Source organism: Salvelinus alpinus, chromosome 13 (genome assembly GCF_045679555.1).
Source record: "Salvelinus alpinus chromosome 13, SLU_Salpinus.1, whole genome shotgun sequence".
Lineage (NCBI taxonomy): Eukaryota > Metazoa > Chordata > Actinopteri > Salmoniformes > Salmonidae > Salvelinus > Salvelinus alpinus.
Genome location: NC_092098.1, coordinates 38062549 through 38082449, shown reverse-complemented (window position 1 = coordinate 38082449; position 19901 = coordinate 38062549). Strand labels below are relative to the sequence as shown.

Below are 19901 nucleotides of genomic sequence, written 5' to 3'. Positions count from 1 at the left end.
CACACACACACACACACACACACACACACACACACACACACACACTTCTTCCAATAGACTCATTGCTGGCATGGGAGGGACCAGCAGGGGGTTAGTAACAACAACTAATGTCCTCTAATCAACTGAGCTAATTGTTCTACGCGGTGTGTCGTGTTTCAGCCTGTACATTTCTACATTCCTACATATAGCTAGAGTTAATGTTATAAAATAATTGCCACAAACACTAAATAGACACTTTTATCCAAAGAAACTTACAGTGAATACACTGAATAAATATTTTGTAACAGTACCAGTCAGAAGTTTGGACACACCTACTCATTCAAGGGTTTTTCATTATTTAGATTATTTTCTACATTGTAGAATAATAGTGAAGACATCAAAACTATGAAATAACACATGGAATCATGTAGTAACCAAAAAAGTGTAAAACAAATCAAAATATATTTTAGATACTTCAAAGTAGCCACTCTTTGCCTTGAAGACAGCTTTGAATGCTCTTGGCATTCTCTCAACCAGCATCACCTGGAATGCTTTTCCAACGGTGTTGAAGGAGTTCCTACATATGCTGAGCACTTGTTGGCTGCTTATCCTTCACTCTGCGGTCCAACTCATCATTAACCATCTCAATTGGGTTGAGGTTGGGTGATTGTGGAGGCCAGGTCATCTGATGGAGCACTCCTTCTTGGTCAAATAGCCCTTACACAGTCTGGAGGTGTGTTGGGTCATTGTCCTGTTGAAAAACAAATGATAGTCCCACTAAGCGCACACCAGATGGTATGGAGAATGCTGTGGTAGCCATGCTGGTTAAGTGTGCCTTGAATTCTAAATAAATCACAGACAGTGTCACCAGCAAAGCACCCCCACACCATCACACCTCCTCCATGCATGGTGGGAACCACACATGCGGAGATCATCCGTTCACCTACTCTGCGTCTTACAAAGACACAGTGGTTAGAAACAAAATTCTCAAATTTGGACTCATCAGACCAAAGGACAGACTTCCAACAGTCTAATGTCCATTGCTCGTTTTCCTTGGCCCAAGAAAATCGCTTCTTCTTATTGGTGTCCTTTAGTAGTGGTTTCTCTGCTGTTAATCGACCATGAGGGCTTGAATCACACAGTATCCTCTGAACAGTTGATGTTGAGATGTGTCTGTTGCTTAAACTCTGAAGCATTTATTTGGGCTGCAATTTCTGAGGTTGGTAACTCTAATGAACTTATCCTTTGCAGCAGAGGTAACTCTGGGTCTTGCTTTCCTGTGGCGGTCCTCATGAGAGACAATTTCATTATAGCGCTTGATGGTTTTTGCGACTGCACTTGAAGAAACTTTCAAAGTTCTTGAAATGTTCCACATTGACTGACCTTCATGTCTTAAAGTAATGATGGATTGTTGTTTCTCTTTGCTCATTTTAGCTGTTCTTGCCAGAATATGGCCTTCGTCTTTTACCAAATAGGGCTATCTTCTTTATACCACCCCTACCTTGTTACAACACAACTGATTGGCTCAAACGCATTAACGCATTAAGAAGGAAAGAAATTCCACAAATACATTTTAACAAAGCACACCTGTTAATTGAAATGCATTCCAGGTGACTACCTCATGAAGCTGGTTGAGAGAATTCCAAGAGTGTGCAAAGCTATCATCAAGGCAAAGGGTGTCTATTTTGAAGAATCTCAAATATAAAATATATTTTGATTTGTTTAACACTTTTTTGGTTACTACATGATTCCATATGTGTTATTTCATAGTTTTGATGTCTTCATTACTACAATGTAGAAAATAGTAAGAAAGGAAAAACCCTTTAATGAGTAGGTATGTACAAACATTTGACTGGTACTGTATGTATATGACCCCTGAGGGAATTAAACCCACAACCTTTTTGCCCACTTGGCTCACACTTCTCTTACCAACTGAGCCACACAGGGACCAAGAGAGAAACTCACTAGCTTTACTACCCAGTTTACCCTAAGCACTTCCTGGCATGTTAAGCCATCATGGCTGTCTGGTGACCTTATAATACAGGGTGAAGGTTGAATCTACTGAGGGGGTCAAAGGTCACCAATGCTGTTCTGGCCGGTCATGATATGAACCAGTAGCAATCTGCTTTTATTAGGGGCAGTCTGTTCCTGTGCTGCTCACTCCCAAGCTCTTCATTTCTTTATTACAGTTGCACCATAAGCTTAGCTGCCTGTATAGCCCTGTTGTTGTGTACATGATCACTCATGTGTCTGAGAGTGCTTGCTCGCACATGAGTGTCGCAGGAAAATGTGTCATGCTGTATCAACTCAAACACAGGATGAAACTTCCTCGAGACTTCTCACTCCCCATACACACAGAAAGAATCTGGGAAATGGAAAGGCAATACCTAGTCAGGTGCACAACAATGCATTCAACCGAAATGTGTCTTCCGCATTTAATCCAGCCCATCTGAATCGGAGAGGTGCGGGGGGCTGCGTTATTCGACGTCCACATCATCGGCACCCGGGAGCAGTTGTTGTTGGGGGTTAACTATAGGCTTTGGTGGTATACAGCTTTTCATATCGACCTTCTCTCATCCCGGGATTTACGGTATTACCGGCGTAGCACACAAGGGGGCGCTAAAGAAGCAAAGAAATCCCATTGGGCTCTATTACCAGAATCCTGAAAAAAATTGCACAAACTAGTAGTGAAATCACATAATTTTTCGCTTGTTAGCAAAATGCTAACAAGCGAAAACAAACAAAGTAATTGCAAAGACAGGCAAATCCAGCTCATAAAGTTATATAAGCATAGCAAGTAGCTACCGAATGTCATTTTCTGTAAGTGTGGACATTTTACAAGCAAAAGTGAATTGAGATAAATTGTACAAATGAATATAGTTGTGATGCATGCTTCTTTGAAGGAAGAGCAGCATGTGTACACGGTGCAGAGGGGAGAAGAATGGAGGATAGAAAAAAATGCTAATGGCAAGCACAGGGGAAAAATGGCAACTGTACAGCACTCATCCAGAGCTCTTTGACTTCTGTCAGAAAGCCATTATTAGATATCTGATGGCTAACATTTAGTAGTGAATTGCATATATAGAACGACAGCTCCCACTTTCTCCCGTTGTGCTTTTTACAAAAAAATACATGACTGGCTCAACTGTTCTGGGGAACTACGGTAAGCTTCATAATGTCAAATAATGTGACAAGTGAAATGAGGGACGCAATCTGATTTATCTCCTAACATATAGCACAAGTTGACTGCAGTTATTAGCTTAAAAAGTAGCTACAAATATTCAAATCTATAGAAAAACTTAAATAGTTTTGACCGCATTTAAAAACCATCCCATGGCTTTTTCCAAATACCCCGGTATACGGTATACCGCCCAAGCCTGCCTTGCTCAAGGGCAGAACGGCAGATTTTTCCATCTTGCGGGCTGGGGATTCAAACTAGTGACCTTTCGGTCACTGGCCCAAAGCTCTTAACCGCTAGGCTACCTGGGGCCTGTTTTGGAGTATACAACGTTACAGAACATTCAGATAGAAATGTATCATGTTATTATTAATATTGTATGCCAGATCAGCGCTATTCATTCTATTCTATCCATTTTACGATACTCTGAACTTTTCACATCACTAAACACACCCACACTAGGTCGTACGTCACTAGGAACGTACGGAACCAAAGGGGCCATAATGTGGAGGGACAATCTGAAGTCACTAATGAACATGACCTTGGGTTGTATTCACTAGGAACCAAACACAAGCAAACAGCCAAAACGGGGAGGGACTAACCTGAACGTGTCCAATAAGAAACGCTTGTTTCCCTCCCTCTCTCTCAGGTACTGGCTGGCCACCTACTTTGTCATCTGGTACGGCGTACCCTACATGACATACGATATCTATGCCATGTACCTAAGCCACTACTACCGCTTCCGGGTCAAGGGCCACGAGGAGTACAAGGAGCACTCGCTGACCACGGTCAACTCGTTTGTCCGCCGCGAGTTCCTACTGGTGCTCCACCACATCGCCCTGCTCACCATCTTGCTGCCCGTCACTCTGGTCAGTAACACACACACACACAGACTCTCTCTGGCCTCAGTCTCATGCCTCTCTTGTCCCTGTCTCTGCCCGTCACCCTGGTCAGTAACACACACACACACACACACACACACACACACACACACACACACACAGACTCTCTCTGGCCTCAGTCTCATGCCTCTCTTGTCCCTGTCTCTGCCCGTCACCCTGGTCAGTAACACACACACACAGACTCTCTCTGGCCTCAGTCTCATGCCTCTCTTGTCCCTGTCTCTGCCCATCACTCTGGTCAGTAACACACACACACACACACACAGACTCTCTCTGGCCTCAGTCTCATGCCTCTCTTGTCCCTGTCTCTGCCCATCACTCTGGTCAGTAACACACACACACAGACTCTCTCTGGCCTCAGTCTCATGCCTCTCTTGTCCCTGTCTCTGCCCATCACCCTGGTCAGTAACACACACACACACACACACAGACTCTCTCTGGCCTCAGTCTCATGCCTCTCTTGTCCCTGTCTCTGCCCATCACTCTGGTCAGTAACACACAGACACAGACTCTCTCTGGCCTCAGTCTCATGCCTCTCTTGTCCCTGTCTCTGCCCATCACCCTGGTCAGTAACACACACACACAGACTCTCTGAGGCCAGAAAAACGGGGAGGTTTTAATGCCCTGCTGAACATTCTGCTGCCTGCCACTGATGAGAGGAGTAGGGGAGACGTGGGAGAGGAGGAGGGGAGACGTGAGAGAGGAGGAGGGGAGGGAGAGTGATAAAGTGACATGGGCCTTCTGACCATTGTGCTGCTCATCACTCTGGTGAGAGAGAATATAGAGAGAGGGAGGGAAGGAGGAAGACGGGATACCCTGTTGACCATTCTGCTTCCTGACATTGATGAGAGGGAGGGTCAAAAGAGGGGAGAGAAAAGGGATGAGTGAATGATGGAGGGAGAGGCTAAGAGAGAAAGAGAGAGATGGCACTAACCCTATTTGACAAGTGCTTTGACAATGATACAAGAGGTAGAGACTAGCTGATATTTTCCTTCTATTAGTTTGCCGTCTTCAGTCTTCCCCTCCACAGCATTTTCAGTCGAGAACGCTAGCTAATAGCCGCATAACGACAGATGAGTGTATAATACAGTAATCGACAGCGAACCTACCTACACAGACACACACACACAGGTCGTGTTAGCGTCCATTTCATGTAGCGAGGAGGCCAGGTGCATTGGAAACCTGACCCCTGTGTTTGCAGTGGCTGTCAATGGTGATATGAGATCACCTTACCCCCCCTCAATTATTCAGGCTCCAGCTACTGAAATCCTCCTCTCCTCCTCCTCTTCCCTCGCTCCCTGCTTTGTTCCCCTCCCACACACACAGGTAACACGCACTGACATGTATTACACACACACACACAGCGGCCTGGTCCAGCAGGAAGGTACAGTGGGTAGGTAGGTGTGTGTAGGTAGGTGTAGTGTTACATAGCAGCAGTGTGTGCTGCAGGTCATTCTTCCATTGGGCAGATGGCAGAGTTTGTGTCTTACCCTTCGCACCCGCACGCTACTGGTTTATTAATCATCACATCACACGCACGCACACACAGCCATGTCTAACACACACACATAAAACACACACACACACACACATAAAACACACACAGAGCCCTCTCTGTTTGGCATCCTTGTCTGCAGCTTCCATCAATACACTCCTCCTTACGTTTACTCATGGTGATCCATTCTCTTCCCATACTGACTAGGCTCATGGCATAAGTCTGGCTCGTATTCATTAGTGTACTCAACAGAAACCTTTTGCAATGAAATACGAGTGTTTCTTATTGGAGTGTCCAGGTATTTCCTCTCGTTTCTGAGCCTGGTTTCTCTTCTCTGTTGGTTTGTGGCCTTGTTGGTGTTATTGAGCCAGGTCCTGACTCCTGTTTTTGTATGTGCAGCTGTAGGGACAATCCATTCTCCAATGCCTTTCTGTTCTAAAGTACTGGGGGGGGTTGTGTGTGTGTGTGCGTGTGTATAAGCATACATGTGTGTGTATGGTCTTGTATCAGACTGTAGTAACGGTGTGTTATCTCCCTCCCTGTGCCTTTTCAGTTCTTCAGGAGGGACCAGGGAGACTACTTCATTGGCTGCCTGTTTCTCACAGAGCTCAGCACGCCCTTCGTCTCCTTAGGGAAGATCCTCATCCAGGTGACACACACCTAACAATGTATAGATACGCTATATACACAAAAGTATGAGACACCCTTCAAATTAGTGGATTCGGCTATTTCAGCCACACCGTTGCTGACAAGTGTATAAAATCAAGCACACAGCCATGCAATCTCCATAGACAAACATCGGCAGTAGAATGGCCTAACTGAAGATCTGTGACTTTCAACATGTCACCGTCATAGGATGCCACCTTTCCAACAAGTCAGTTTGTCAAATTTCTGCTTTGCTAGAGCTGCCCCGGTCAACTGTAAGTGCTGTTATTGTGAAGTGGAAATGTCTAAGAGCAACAACCGCTCAGCCACAAAGTGGTAGGCCACACAAGCTCACAGAACGGGACTACCGAGTGCTGAAGTGTGTAAAAATCATCTGTTCTCGGTTTCCACACTTACTACCGCGTTCCAAACTGCCTCTGGAAGCAACGTCAGCACAAGAACTGCTGTAGGGAGCTTCATGAAATGGGTTTCCATGGCCGAGCAGCCGCACACAAGCCTAAGATCGCCATGCGCAATGCCAAGCATCGGCTGGAGTGGTGTAAAGCTCGCCGCCATTGGACTCTGGAGCAGTGGAAACGCGTTCTCTGGAGTGATGAATCACTCTTCACCATCTGGCAGTCCGACGGACGAATCTGGGTTTGGCGGATGCTAGGAGAACGCTATCTGCCCGAATGCATACCGCCAACTGTAAAGTTTGGCGGAGGAGGAATAATGGTCTGGGGCTGTTTTTCATGGTTCGGGCTAGGCCCCTTAGTTCCAGTGAAGGGAAATCTTAATGCTAGAGCATACAATTACATTCTAGACGATTCTGTGCTTTCAACTTTCTGGTAACATTTTGGGGAAGGCCCTCTCCTGTTTCAGCAGGACAATGCCCCCGTGCACCAAACGAGATCCATAAAGAAATGGTTTGTCGTGATCGGTGTGGAAGAACTTGACTTGCCTGCACAGATCCCTGACCTCAACCCCATCAAACATCTTTGGGATTAATTGGAACACCGACTGCGAGCCAGGCCTAATCGCCCAACATCAATGCCCGACCTCACTAATGCTCTTGTGGCTGAATGGAAGCAAGTCCCCGCAGCAATGTTCCAACTATTAGTGGAAAGCCTTCCCAGAAGAGTGGAGGCTGTTATAGCAGCAAAGGGGGGACCAACTCCATATTAATGCCCATGATTTTGGAATGAGATGTTCGACGAGCAGGTGTCCATATACTTTTGGTCATGTAGTGAATGTACTTGTATGAGTACAGCCACTCACTAAATGCACACTTTTGGTATGTGTGTATCACAAAAAAGCAGAGCAGTGAGCAGGCAGTCCTCTTGGCCTCCAGCTCCCTTTCTGCTGACATCTGTCTCTTCAGTCAGTAGGGCCGCCTGCCACATATAGAACAATGAGACAGATGGATGCTGGATGTTTAAATGTGAAGCATCCGGTTGCCATATGGTAGTGAGAAGAGGAAGCCCAGTGGCCGGCAGTGGGAGAAGATGGAGGAGATGGATTTTGGACGAAATTCTGCACATTTTCTCATCAATGAAACATTTGATTTCAATACAGTTTTCTGTTCCCAAAACTAGAATCTGTTATAAACAGAGTGGACTTTAGGTTTGTAAACTTAAGCCTTTGCAAAAGTTTGAAAAATGTGCATTGTTTAGAAGGAGTGCAAAGGCAAATTGAGTTATTGCACAGGTGCATTTCACAGAATTATGCAGATGATGCTAGAATGCAGGATCTCGCTAGCTTGTGCTTGGCTCTGCCCCCCTCCCTGCTTGTTTTGCCCACTATGGCTCATTTGTTCCCATTGTAAACGACAGGCTGTGGGCTATCTTGGTTTAATTATAAAAAATCTTTGGGGCCACTCTCTGTCTTTACTCACAGCTCCCTCTGGTGGACTGGTTGGTTACTGCAGAGCCACTGTCACTTATGGGCCCTGTTAGAATGCCTCCTTCCCTTCCTGTAATGGTGTATCAACTGACCTATCATTATGCATGGGTACCACATCATAGAGTTCACCAGTTCAGTAGTGTCAGATCAGTAATTTCATCATGGAAAGGAGGAAGGAAGGAAGAATGCATTTTCAAAGTATTTGAACAGGCCCAGGTATTCCAGACCAGTTTATGTTCTGCTCACTTAGAATTTCAACACTGTTTGACCATATAATGACCTCTTTTCTCTCTCTCTTTTGAATATTTTCCCAACACATCCTTCCCTCCTCTCCTCTTGTTTGTCATAGCTGGGTCTGCAGGACTGCTGGGTCCACAAGGCCAATGGGGGCATGGTGCTGCTCAGCTTCTTCCTGTGTCGAATCGCCCTCTTTCCCTACATGTACTGGGTCTACGGCCGTCACTACGGCATCCCCATCTACGGTGTGCCGTTCCATCTGACGCTGTCGGTCAACCTGGGCAACTTATGCATCCTGGCGCCGCAGGTCTACTGGTTCGTGCTGCTTTGCCGCAAGGGCTGGCGGCTCTACCAGCGCCAGCGTCACGCCACCGCTGCTGCCGGCAGCCAGGACTCCTCCCCCCTGCCCCCACCTAGCCCCTCCCTCACGGACAACCAACCCAAGGGAAACCATTAGAGCTGGAGAGGTCACTCCGTCACCATTGCGCTCTCTCGGATCTTTCTTGGTTCTCTCTACTCTACCTGCGCTCGAGTCACACAAAAACGAACCACCATTGACTACTATTTACTACTTACTACTACTACTGCAAAGGCACTATGGCTACTTACCACAGTCTCCCCAAAACTACTACTACTACTACTACTACTACTATTATCACTACTTCTACTACTACTACTATCGTTACTACTATGATAACACTAGCTACTGCTCTTCCACCCATGCCCAGTCCAAGCGATACTGATGATGATTTTTGACCCCCCTCCTTAGATCTTTTTTGGGGTTCCTACCCCCCCACCCCCCTCTTTCTGGATTATAGGGACTGGACATGGGTTATATTTGGAGTGCTACAGTGGAGTTTCCCGAAAGGATATGAAGAAGACTGAGAATGGAACTCCTGGCTTTTTTTGTTGGGGGGATTGGGGGGGGTCTTGCTTCTTCCCCCATATTACGTGACCTGTGCAGTGTTGAGACACTCCCCCAGCCTCGCCCCCTGCCCCTCTATTACTAGATCTGCTGAGTGGAGGGTCTGTTACAGTGTAGATGTGTGTAGAATGTGTCTGTAGAATTTCTTGATTTGTTCTATTTGGTGTCAATGATTTTTAAGTGTCAAGTTTTGAAGATCCCCATTTTATGAAGTGTTTGTCCACCCACCCAGTCCTGATCTTTAAAAGACCAGAGGGAAAGGAGGAGATGGGATGGATGGGATGTACTAAGCTAGGTACGGGTGTCACCTCATCCACATTTGAAGGAGACAATGAAGTAGAAATGTTTGCTCCAAGCTCTTTGCACCAGCATACCTACACAAAAAAAACATTTAATGTGATTGGATTGTGGAACCCCACTCTCCTTTATCCACTTTGAAACCTCCCATTGTCCTTTCTCCTCATTTGCCTGTCTCTATGGCTGCTGCCGCTGGCCAATCGGTGCGCCTGCAGCGCTCCCGTCTTCCTCCTTTGTTGTTTATGGCCCAACAGAGTTCTGTGTGCTGCCCTGCTGCGTCTGTTTACAGTCTATAAGCCCCACCCCTCAGTGTCACACAGGGGGTGGGGCATCACAAGCCCCACCCCTCCCCAGAGAGGGGGAGGAGCCTCTATATTATGCGCTGTGTCCTCCCTGCCTAAAGGGGGAGGCTTAGCAAAAGATTAGTCCGTATGTTTACACACGCAGGACTTCTCAGAGACGGAAGAGCAAGCGAGATATCCCACTCCCTCATTTTTTCTGTTTCAATGGAAGTCCACGAACGAGGTAGACCAGACCCAGCTGCTATTACATTGGTGTCTATGGGAGAGCCACCCCCTTAAGTACACCTGAACTGGAAAAAAAAAAATGATATGGTAAACGGCCTGAGTGAACTATCTTCATTTATCCACCATCTTTGGACTTCTCTGGGAGCGCTACAGCGGCATTAGAAGGAATGGGGTAGGTTGTTTAGTCCCGGGTTCGGCTCGGTTGCTACAGCGACAACTGAAGCTGCTTTTAATGGGTGGAGACACAAGACTTTACGGTCACTCGAGGTCAAGTTTGCCGGGTATGGGTGGTTAGGTGCTTCTGTTAGGTACATTTTGCCCTCCGGCAAAAGGTGTCAGGGGTGCTTCTGTTAGGTCAATGCTGCCCTCTTGCAAAGGGGTCTGGGGGCCACATGGGAGGGGCTTGTATACCCCTGGGCGTCCCATTTAAAGTGGAACTGACACCGTTTTAACTACTTTGCAGATATGAAATAGACAATCATAATATCACTCCAAAATATCAAATTCCCAGTTTATCCCTCAAAACCAACTTTATAAGAGGTTATTTTAATATATATTTGAATATATATATATATATATATATATCAGTCAAAAGTTTGGACACACCTACTCATTCCAGGGTTTTTCTTTATTTTTACTATTTTCTACATTGTAGAATAATAGTGAAGACATCAAAACTATGAAATAACACATGGAATCATGTAGTAACCAAAATGAATGTTTCACAGAGTTCAAGTAACAGACATCTCAACATCCACTGTTCAGAGGAGACTGTGTGATTCAGGCCTTCATGGTCGTGTCAGGCCTTCCAACCGCCGTGTCTTTGTGAAACGCAGAGTAGGTGAATGGATGATCTCCACATGTGTGGTTCCCACCGTGAAGCATGGAGGAGGAGGTGTGGGGGTGCTTTGCTGGTGACAGTCTGATTTATTTAGAATTCAAGGCACACTTAACCAGCATGGCTACCACAGCATTCTGTAGCGATACGCCAGCCCATATGGTTTGCGCTTAGTGGGACTTTTCATTTGTTTTTCAACAGGACAATGACCCAAAACACAACTTCAGGCTGTGGAAGGGCTATTTGACCAAGAAGGAGAGTGATGCATCAGATGACCTGGCCTCCACAATTACCCGACCTCGACCTAATTAAGATGGTTTGGGATGAGTTGGACCACAGCTAACAAGCTAACAAGCAGCTAACAAGTGCTCAGCATATGTGGGAACTCCTTCAAGAAAAGCATTCTCGTGAAGCTGGTTGAGAGAATGCCAAGAGTGTGCAAAGCTGTCATCAAGGCAAAGGAGGGCTACTTTGAAGAATATAAAATATATTTAGATTTGTGCAACACTTTTTTGGTTACTTCATTATTCCATGTGTTATTTCATATTTTTGATGTCTTCACTATTATTCTACATAGTAGAAAATAGTAAAAAAAATTGAAAAACCCTTGACTGAGTAGGTGTGTCCAAACTTTTGCCTGGTACTGTATATATAAGTTAGATTTTACAAAAAATTCCATGATGTGTAGTCTGGTATTGGTGGCAGAATAGATGGATGCAGTCAATGCATGATTAATATATTTTACCAATACGTTCTTGGTAGTGTAAAAAATATTGCTATCAGGTTGTATGAGCTGTGATTTACATTGTTTGCTGCTTACAGCCATTCGAGTAAAGAACTGTTTAAGTTTCACTCGTTCAATATTTTCGACAAAACTAGCAAGGGCAATGATCACAAGTCAACGTGGCTAATAGGCTATCTGATCTTTTTATGTATTTTTGGGCAAGCTAAAAAGACATTACCTTGTACCTAGCTAGCTGCTGGGAGGATTTAATGTCAACGCTTGGATGAGTGGGTAAGTGACAGACTTTATATAATTTTTTTTATTTTTCCCCCCCCAATTGGTAGTTAGTCTTGTTCCATTGCTGCAACTCCCTACGGACTCAGGAGAGGCGAAGGTCGAGAGCATGCATCCTCCGAAACACGACCCTGCCAAGCCACACTGCTTCTTGACACACTGCTCGCTCAACCTGGAAGCCAGCCGCACCAATGTGTCGGAGGAAATACCGTACAACTGGCGACCGTGTCAGCGTGCATGCGCCCGGCTCGCAACAGGAGTCGCTAGAGCGCGATGGGACAAGGACACCCGGCCGGCCAAACCCTTCCCTAACCTGGACAACGCTGGGCCAATTGTGCGACGCCTCATGGGTCTCCCTGTTGCGGCCAGCTGCAACACAACCCGGATCTGTAGTGATGCGTCAAGCAGCCTTACACCGCTGCGCCACGGGAGGCCCTGACAGACTGCTAAGTTGCAGTTGTCATTTGGTTCGCTAGCTAACAAGAAATATGACTCACTTCTGAACCTGAATGACTGTTATCCACAGTTACTATATATCTTAGTTGTCAATCAAATGTATTTGGTATCGATCAAATGTGCAGGCTGGTAAATCCCGTTAAATTGTCAAAAACGTGGGTTATGGGACAGACGGCAGGCTACAACAGGGCGAGCAAGCAGGCTATTCCCCATTGTATCAGTGTAACCACACGCTGAAAAGGTTTGACTGAGTTTATCCCTCACTAGATTTAACTCTTCTGGTATTTACATATTTAAAGCCCCCATGCATTATTTTTCATTTTAAATCAATGATATATGTTTAATAAATCACAGTTTTATTTCATGAAAATAACTTTTTTATTTACCTGAGCCTCGTTTTGCCATTGAAATGCTCAGTCTGATTGTGTGGGTGTGTTGATACCTATGTAAATATATTTACATACACAGCCCTAATTGGTGGATAGGATCGTCTAGACTCCTGTCTAGAGCAGGGGTAGGCAAACTACGGCCCGCTGGCAAGCCCATTCAATCCGGCAGGCGGGAGTTTTTTTTGTTTGTTGGGGGGTGGGGGGAATTATTATGGGTTAAAAAAACACTCCAGGCCACTGTGTTGAATGTCTAAAACTAGATAGAAGGTATGTAGAAATTATAATGGACCTATATATTTTCAAATAACTGCACTTTTTCTGGCCCGCAAATAGATTTTGACAAACAAAAAACGTGCAGCCCTACGTTGAATTTCGAAATCCTGATGTGGCCCTCAAGCCAAATAGTTTGCCCACTCCTGGTCTAGAGCCTACCCCGCTTACCCCTTCAAAGTAGGAGGAAACATATGCAAATAAAAGTTGAATGGTCATTGGTCAGAATAATCCGATCAGATTGTGATGTCATGCTGTTGGCCAAAAACTCCATCCCACCTGAGCAGGTTGAAATTCCAAGAGTATGTTTTTTGTCTTCCACAAAGCTCTTACTAAAAGGTTATTATCATAATTTTCACAATTTCAGAGTGTTATTTCAACCTTTATAGTGTTGGAATATAATTTTTTTTTAAACTGGAAATCACATTTTTGACAACTGCCCATTTTAAAGAAAACCATTCAAGTGTATTTTGTGGGTTTTGCTGAGCGCTTTCTATGACCTAATGTGCTGTTGTAACTGCCTGTAAACACAGTTCAAAGTGAATGGCATTATCCCCATATGGCAATGGCTTATTTGCATATAGGCCAACTGTAGCTCTGATTAGGTACGGCGTGCCGGCCTGTGAAGATTCTGATCCGGGACAATACTGATACTTTTTTATTCGTTTTTGTTTAAACCAGTGCTGTGTCTATTAATTGCCCAGACACATAGCCACTTTCCCACTCATATTACTATAGAATTTTCACAAATACCCGACTCGACGTCATTCCCAAACATTCTATGAATGTATAAAAACGTGAAATGACCATATCTATGTACTCATTTGTCACAAAATGTAAAGAAATGCGCCATGTTTTAATGAGATTTAATGGTGCCAAAACGCTGTCAGTTCCTCTTTAACGTCAAATGGTGCCCACCAAGGACTGCTCACAAGGTGTCAGTTAGAGCACTGGTTCCCGACTCAGGTCCTCGAGTACCCCCAACAGTTCACATTTTTATTGTAGTCCCAGAGAAGCACACCTGATTCAACTTGTCAACTAATCATCAGGCCCTCAATGAGTTGAATCAGATATGTTTGTCCAGGGCTACAACAAAAGTGTGTGCTGTTGAGGACTGGAGTTGGGAACCACTGAGTTAGAGCAATAAAACGGGCGAGGTCGAAAACGGCGAGGACAATGTAAAACCCCACGTAGAATAGATGAACCTGATGTTTAGATATAAAAACAGTAAGGTTCCTAGCATGATGCTGGAGCAGGATGACTACACAGCTGCATGCGACCCTGCTCCAGAATGATTTATTTTCGCAAAGATTGTCGAATAGAAGAAGAAGAAAGTGTTGGTGGTGGCGACACACTCATTTCATACATTCTACTTTCCCTCATGATTTCCTGTTGTGGGGATGAATTTAGAGTTGTCCCTTACTTGGTTGGCTCCTTAGGAAAGGTCAGCTAGGTGGGAAATGACCTCAGTCATACTTATACAATGCACAATTTTTAAATGTGATCCACCTCATATTGGTCACAAAACCCATACAGCCTTGAGTTTTATGTTATTCTCTTAAAAATATTCCTCCTTAGCCTTCCAATATGAAGGCAATAATTCTGTATAAATGAATGAAATAATGTTAACGTGTAGATAATTATTACAACTTTACAGCTAAATTTAAGTGCTGGTGATTTTAACCAGAGTGCCCATCCATGGCATGTGTTTATAATGGCAACGAGGAAGTGACGTTTGTGTTGGCATCAGCGCTGCTAGCATGGAGCACCAATCATAGGGCTGCAAATACAGGATAATAATAACAAAATGTGTTTTTAGAGAAAACATTACCAAATGAATGCAATTTTTTTATGATGACAACCTTAATTAGAAGCTTCTGTTAGCACTTAGTCTGAAGCCATCAAACTACACTTGAGAGGCACATTTATATCATGTGTACACACACACACACACTGTATTTTTGCTCAAACTCAAAACATGATTCTAGGTTTAATGCTGAGCAGACATAAACATGCTGACCTAGGCAATTGAATACATTAGAGAAAGGAGGGGAGTTTGTGTGTGTGTGTGTGTGTGTGTGTGTGTGTGTGTGTGTGTGTGTGTGTGTGTGTGTGTGTGTGTGTGTGTGTGTGTGTGTGTGTGTGTGTGTGTGTGTGTGTGTGTGTGTGTGTGTGTGTGTGTGTGTGTGTGTGTGTGGTAACAAAAACAACTTTGCTTCAAACCTACATGTGCTGACTACATTTTAGCTTGAGTTAATCATAATGATTTTAATTAACATTATCAGGTCTTGGAGGCTATTTTAATAAGTAGTGGTCCCTGGTCAGGATGCATTATTTGTGGCACATTCAACAAAGGTGATCTATGTACAGACCCTCGTTCTGCTCCTTTGCATCAGTTATGTCAATGTGGCCCTGTCCCCTGAAGTTCTGTTTTCAAGTTCAAGCTTGCATTGTGGGGACTTTGCTCTCTGTAGGAGACTACTGCATTGTGGGGACAAAGCTGTTTTCTGCAGAAAAACACTCTAGTCCAGAGCCAAACTGGGCCACTGTGCTTCCGGGCAGGGTTCGACATTAACGTGACCCTGTCCCCTGAAGTTCTGTTTGCAAGTTCAAGCTTGCATTGTGGGGACTTTGCTCTCTGTAGGAGACTACTGTATTGTGGGGACTCTGCTCTTCTCTGTAGGACACTACTGCATTGTGTGGGTTCTGCTCTCCTGTGTAGGAGACTGCTGCATTGTGGGGACTTGCTTTCCTTTATAGGGGACAGTTGCATTGTGGGGACTCAGCTGTTTTCTGCAGAAAACACTCCAGTCCAGAGCCAAACCGGGCCCAAACTAAACCGGGCCACTGTGCTTCCGGGCAGGGTCCGACATTAACGATGGCCCGGGGCCAGTAAAAAAAAACTACAATTTGTCGTGCCAGTGGATCTCGTCAGTCACTGGCAAGACCGGGTCAGTAACTTCTCAGTGCATTTTGGAGTTCCAATTGAACATTTACCTGCTGTATCGCAGTCTGCCATAGAAAACCATTTACCTGCTGTATTGCAGTCTGCCATAGAAAACCATTTACCGGCTGTATCGCAGTCTGCCATAGAAAACCATTTACCGGCTGTATCGCAGTCTACCATAGAAAACCATTGAAGACTGCACACGGAAAAGGCCTGCTATTTGTATCTGAGCAATATGATTGGCTATTCATTCAACCACGATCCTTGCGAGTTACAACTTCTCGAGCACTCAAGTAATACATGAGTTGATGCCTTCACACTGCACACACAAGCACTCATCAATCCACTCACTGAGCTTTTTTATTTTAGGGAAAGTGAATCACAAAAGAAGTTAACCTTTTAATAGTGAAAAAAACTAGCAATAGACTGGCTAGTAGCTACTGTAAGTCTGCAAAACGAATGCTAAAAGACACCTAGCGTTCATCTTTGCTAGCCTACTGTAGCCAGATATCTCTTTTGAAAAGCAGTTGTCTTAACGTGGCATCGTCCTATTTTGAGCTAAAACAAATCTCCTAATTTAAGAAACAAAAAACAATTAATACAATGCCATTTTAAAGAATAGAATGTCTTACATTGCTAAAATATATTACACAGCTTTTTAATATATACCCTAATATCCAAATGTAGCCTATTACTAGCTGAATAGAGTGAAAGCAGGTCAACCTAGGCCCTCCATGACCCTAATGCATTTATAAACTACCCCATGTCTGGGCCAGTAGAAATTTTGTTCGGTCCAGTAGGAAAAAAAGTTAATGTTGGACCCTGCTTCCCGGGGCGGTCGTGTGTGAAAGTGATGAGTGCACTGCGGGCCTGCTGGCAGACAGTTAGCAGACGGCTTGTTCTATAACCGCTGGAGCGAGAGCAGGGCAGAGCAGGCAGGAGGCTGGGGAAGGAGGGAAGCTGAATGCTGCTACTGCTAAATGATGGGCTTGTTTGGCCCGGACTCAGAGGCAGAGCGTGGTGAGGCGGTGCAGCTCAGTCTAGCTCTATCAATGTGCCTCGACTCAAGTCTTTTGTCTGTCTGCCTGAGACGACCACGGCACTCCTAGAAACATCCCAGGCCTTCTTATTGTGCACTCTCTTACCCTCCTTCTTTCTTTGTCTGTTACACTTTCTCCCTTCATGTCTCTTCATCTTTCTCGCTCACTCCTTGTACCCTTACTCTACATTGTCTAGAGGAGCCGCCACTGGCTTCAGGTGTCCAGTCTCTACTCAGCAGCTCAGAGTCCAGGGAACACAGGGTTAATTGGGATACGGGGCCCTTTCTTAACGAGGCCATTATGGCTTTAAAAAGGCTCTCTGGATGTGCTGCTCACTGCAGTCTGCAGTTCTCCTGAGTCAGTCCACAGCACACAGTGAGACGCCTGAAGGACAGACTCATCATCTGTACACATGGGTTCTGTCCCAACTGGCACCCTATTCCCTATATAGTGCACTACTTTGGACCAGAACCCTATTGGACCAGAGCAGAATACACGTGCCCTCACAAGTCGACGCCACTAATGTCCTCTCAATGCAGCACAGCCACAACCAATGTCCTCACAATACAGGACTACCACTGTGGGGAGCCTTTTATGGTTTAAATCGACATTTCAGAGACATTTGCCCCCATCTTGAAGTGTTCAGTTGTTCTCATATGGGTTGTTATTGTTTGATTTGATGTTTAAGCTGATGACATATGTGGTGTGGCCTGATATGGTGAGGGTGACATTGATGGCTTTAGGGATTTTTATGGTATACGTTTAAAATGTCCCTTTGTCTCTTGCTAGCTCGATGTCGTTGTGAGGTTTGAGGCGGAGTATAGAGAGCCAGTAGTCTCTTACACTTTGAAACTTAGGGCACCTCGATGTGTCGCTAAAGTGCAATCCCCCACCCCCTTCCCTGACAATCCAATCCAGAGCCTTTGAATCCCGCGGTTCAAGGGTCAGCATTCAAAACACATATCCTGATAATCCTCTTTATATTCATTCTTATTCCGGGCTGGGGTTTTTATTTTTTTTATTTTTTACAATAATGTTTGAAGTCTTATGTTCGGCCTCCTTGGAGGTTCCTCTCTTTGCTCAGGGTTTGATGAAGAAGGTGTTAACATATATCTGTATAGCTTAGATTTATTTTAACATTTGTGAAACTGTGAGTGAAACAAGAGTTTCGATGAAAATGATGGATTCTGAAATATGAAAATACCTGGAATGTCGTGCTGTCTTCTCCTGCTTGTTCTATTGTTTTCTTTGCTTTTTTCCAAATGCGTTCTGGCATGGCTTGCGGTATCGCAACCTGTAGGGTTGGTAGACCAAAGATTGTCAGGCACTTTAGTCAACCATGTTATCATAGAATCATGACGAGAAACATTAACATTCATCTCCACCCCCGCCTACCCCCACCCGGCCAGGGAGGAATGAGGACTGGGAGTGCATGGCTTACCAACCAGACTGCATGGCAGTGTCTCCACTCCCCCACTAACACAACCCTTATCCCAGGTCACCATCCATCCACATCCAGTCTATGTAGGAACATTGGTGGGGTGGACCGTGAGGTGTGCATGGCCAGTGTGATCAGGATTAATGGCTGTGTGGAGGTGGCAGGCTTACATTTCCAGTATTTTTGCTGCTTTGATTTCACACACATCCATACAGGGCCAGTCGCTCCTATCAAGGGACTCATGGGTCTGGAGGGTTATCGAGGGTATGGCCCACTGACTGGCTGGCCAGTGGATTTAAATTCCGATTTAAGACTGAATCGGTTGTAAAAAAACAAGAGGGAAGAGTTATATTAGTAGAACTGGGCTGATGAAATTAATGAAAATTTTAAATTTAAAAAACTATCAAGAAATTTTTTGGGATTAGAACTTTTGGGCAAATGTATGGTCCAGATTGATTTTATCATTTGTATGTAGTAAATATATTCTTAACTCTATTTCTTGAACTTCATTGTTGGTAAAGGGCTTGTAAGTAAGCATTTGATGGTAAGTTCTACACCTGTTGTGTTATTCGTTGCATGTGACAAATAAAATTTGATTTGATTTGGAACTCTGGATATAGTGAACCAAATTGGTATCCCTTGCCTTTGTGATACCCACAAACCTCGGCGCGATAACAGAGTCGGCAGCATTTACAGGTTGTGGCTGTCTTTCTTTCTGGGTAAACTCCAACTTTTGGTTAAAAAACTCAAATGAAAGCAAACTCTTGGGGCATTATCAAACGAGGAGGCGGCAGTTTTATCCGTTGCATGCACTCCCATCGTCCTCTTAGTACAATACCACTGTACACGTGTTCAAAAATCCCCCAAACTTTTATCTTAATTTTCTTAAGACAAAAAGGTGTTTGTCGACTCCTACTTCTTCTTCCAATGTGTGTTTCTCTCTTCCTTCGTCACGATTCTGTACATTTGTTTATATACTCCAGTTCAGAATTAGTTTGCTGTGCTTCGTTGTTTTTGAATTCAAATGATTTTCTCTCTCTCTATGAAAGTACATGGTGTATGTTAACGTTTTCTGTCCCGAATTGGACTTCCATCCTCACAATAGTGTCTGTCATCTCATGTCCCATCTTGGCTGTGTAATTTACCATATGCAGCTTATTCACAACCTTCAACACTCTCTGCCTCCTGTTACTTTTAATAACATTATCTGATTTTTTCATATATATTTATATATCTGATTTGATATATACATATATGTTTTTTTGTTTGTAGTGTGCCCTTTTTGAAGAAATTCTTATCTGAGAAGAGAATGGGCTCTTTAATTAAATAAACTAAGCATTGATTGAGAGGAATTATTTTGTTGCAACTTGTGAAATCAGACACCCCTTAAAGACAAATAAAACTGATTTGATGAATTA

At 44.4% G+C, this 19901-nt stretch overlaps 1 protein-coding gene across 1 annotated transcript in view; it reads left to right on the top strand.

Annotated features, from left to right (window-relative positions):
* LOC139537630 (ceramide synthase-like) overlaps positions 1-19901 on the top strand; it is a 46085-nt gene extending 26184 nt beyond the window's left edge. Inside the window, exons 3-5 of the mRNA XM_071339171.1 lie at positions 3807-4026; positions 6108-6203; positions 8451-19901. Coding sequence (XP_071195272.1) covers positions 3807-4026; positions 6108-6203; positions 8451-8795 — 661 coding nt within the window. The 3' untranslated portion in view covers positions 8796-19901. The remainder of the gene's footprint in view (positions 1-3806; positions 4027-6107; positions 6204-8450) is intronic.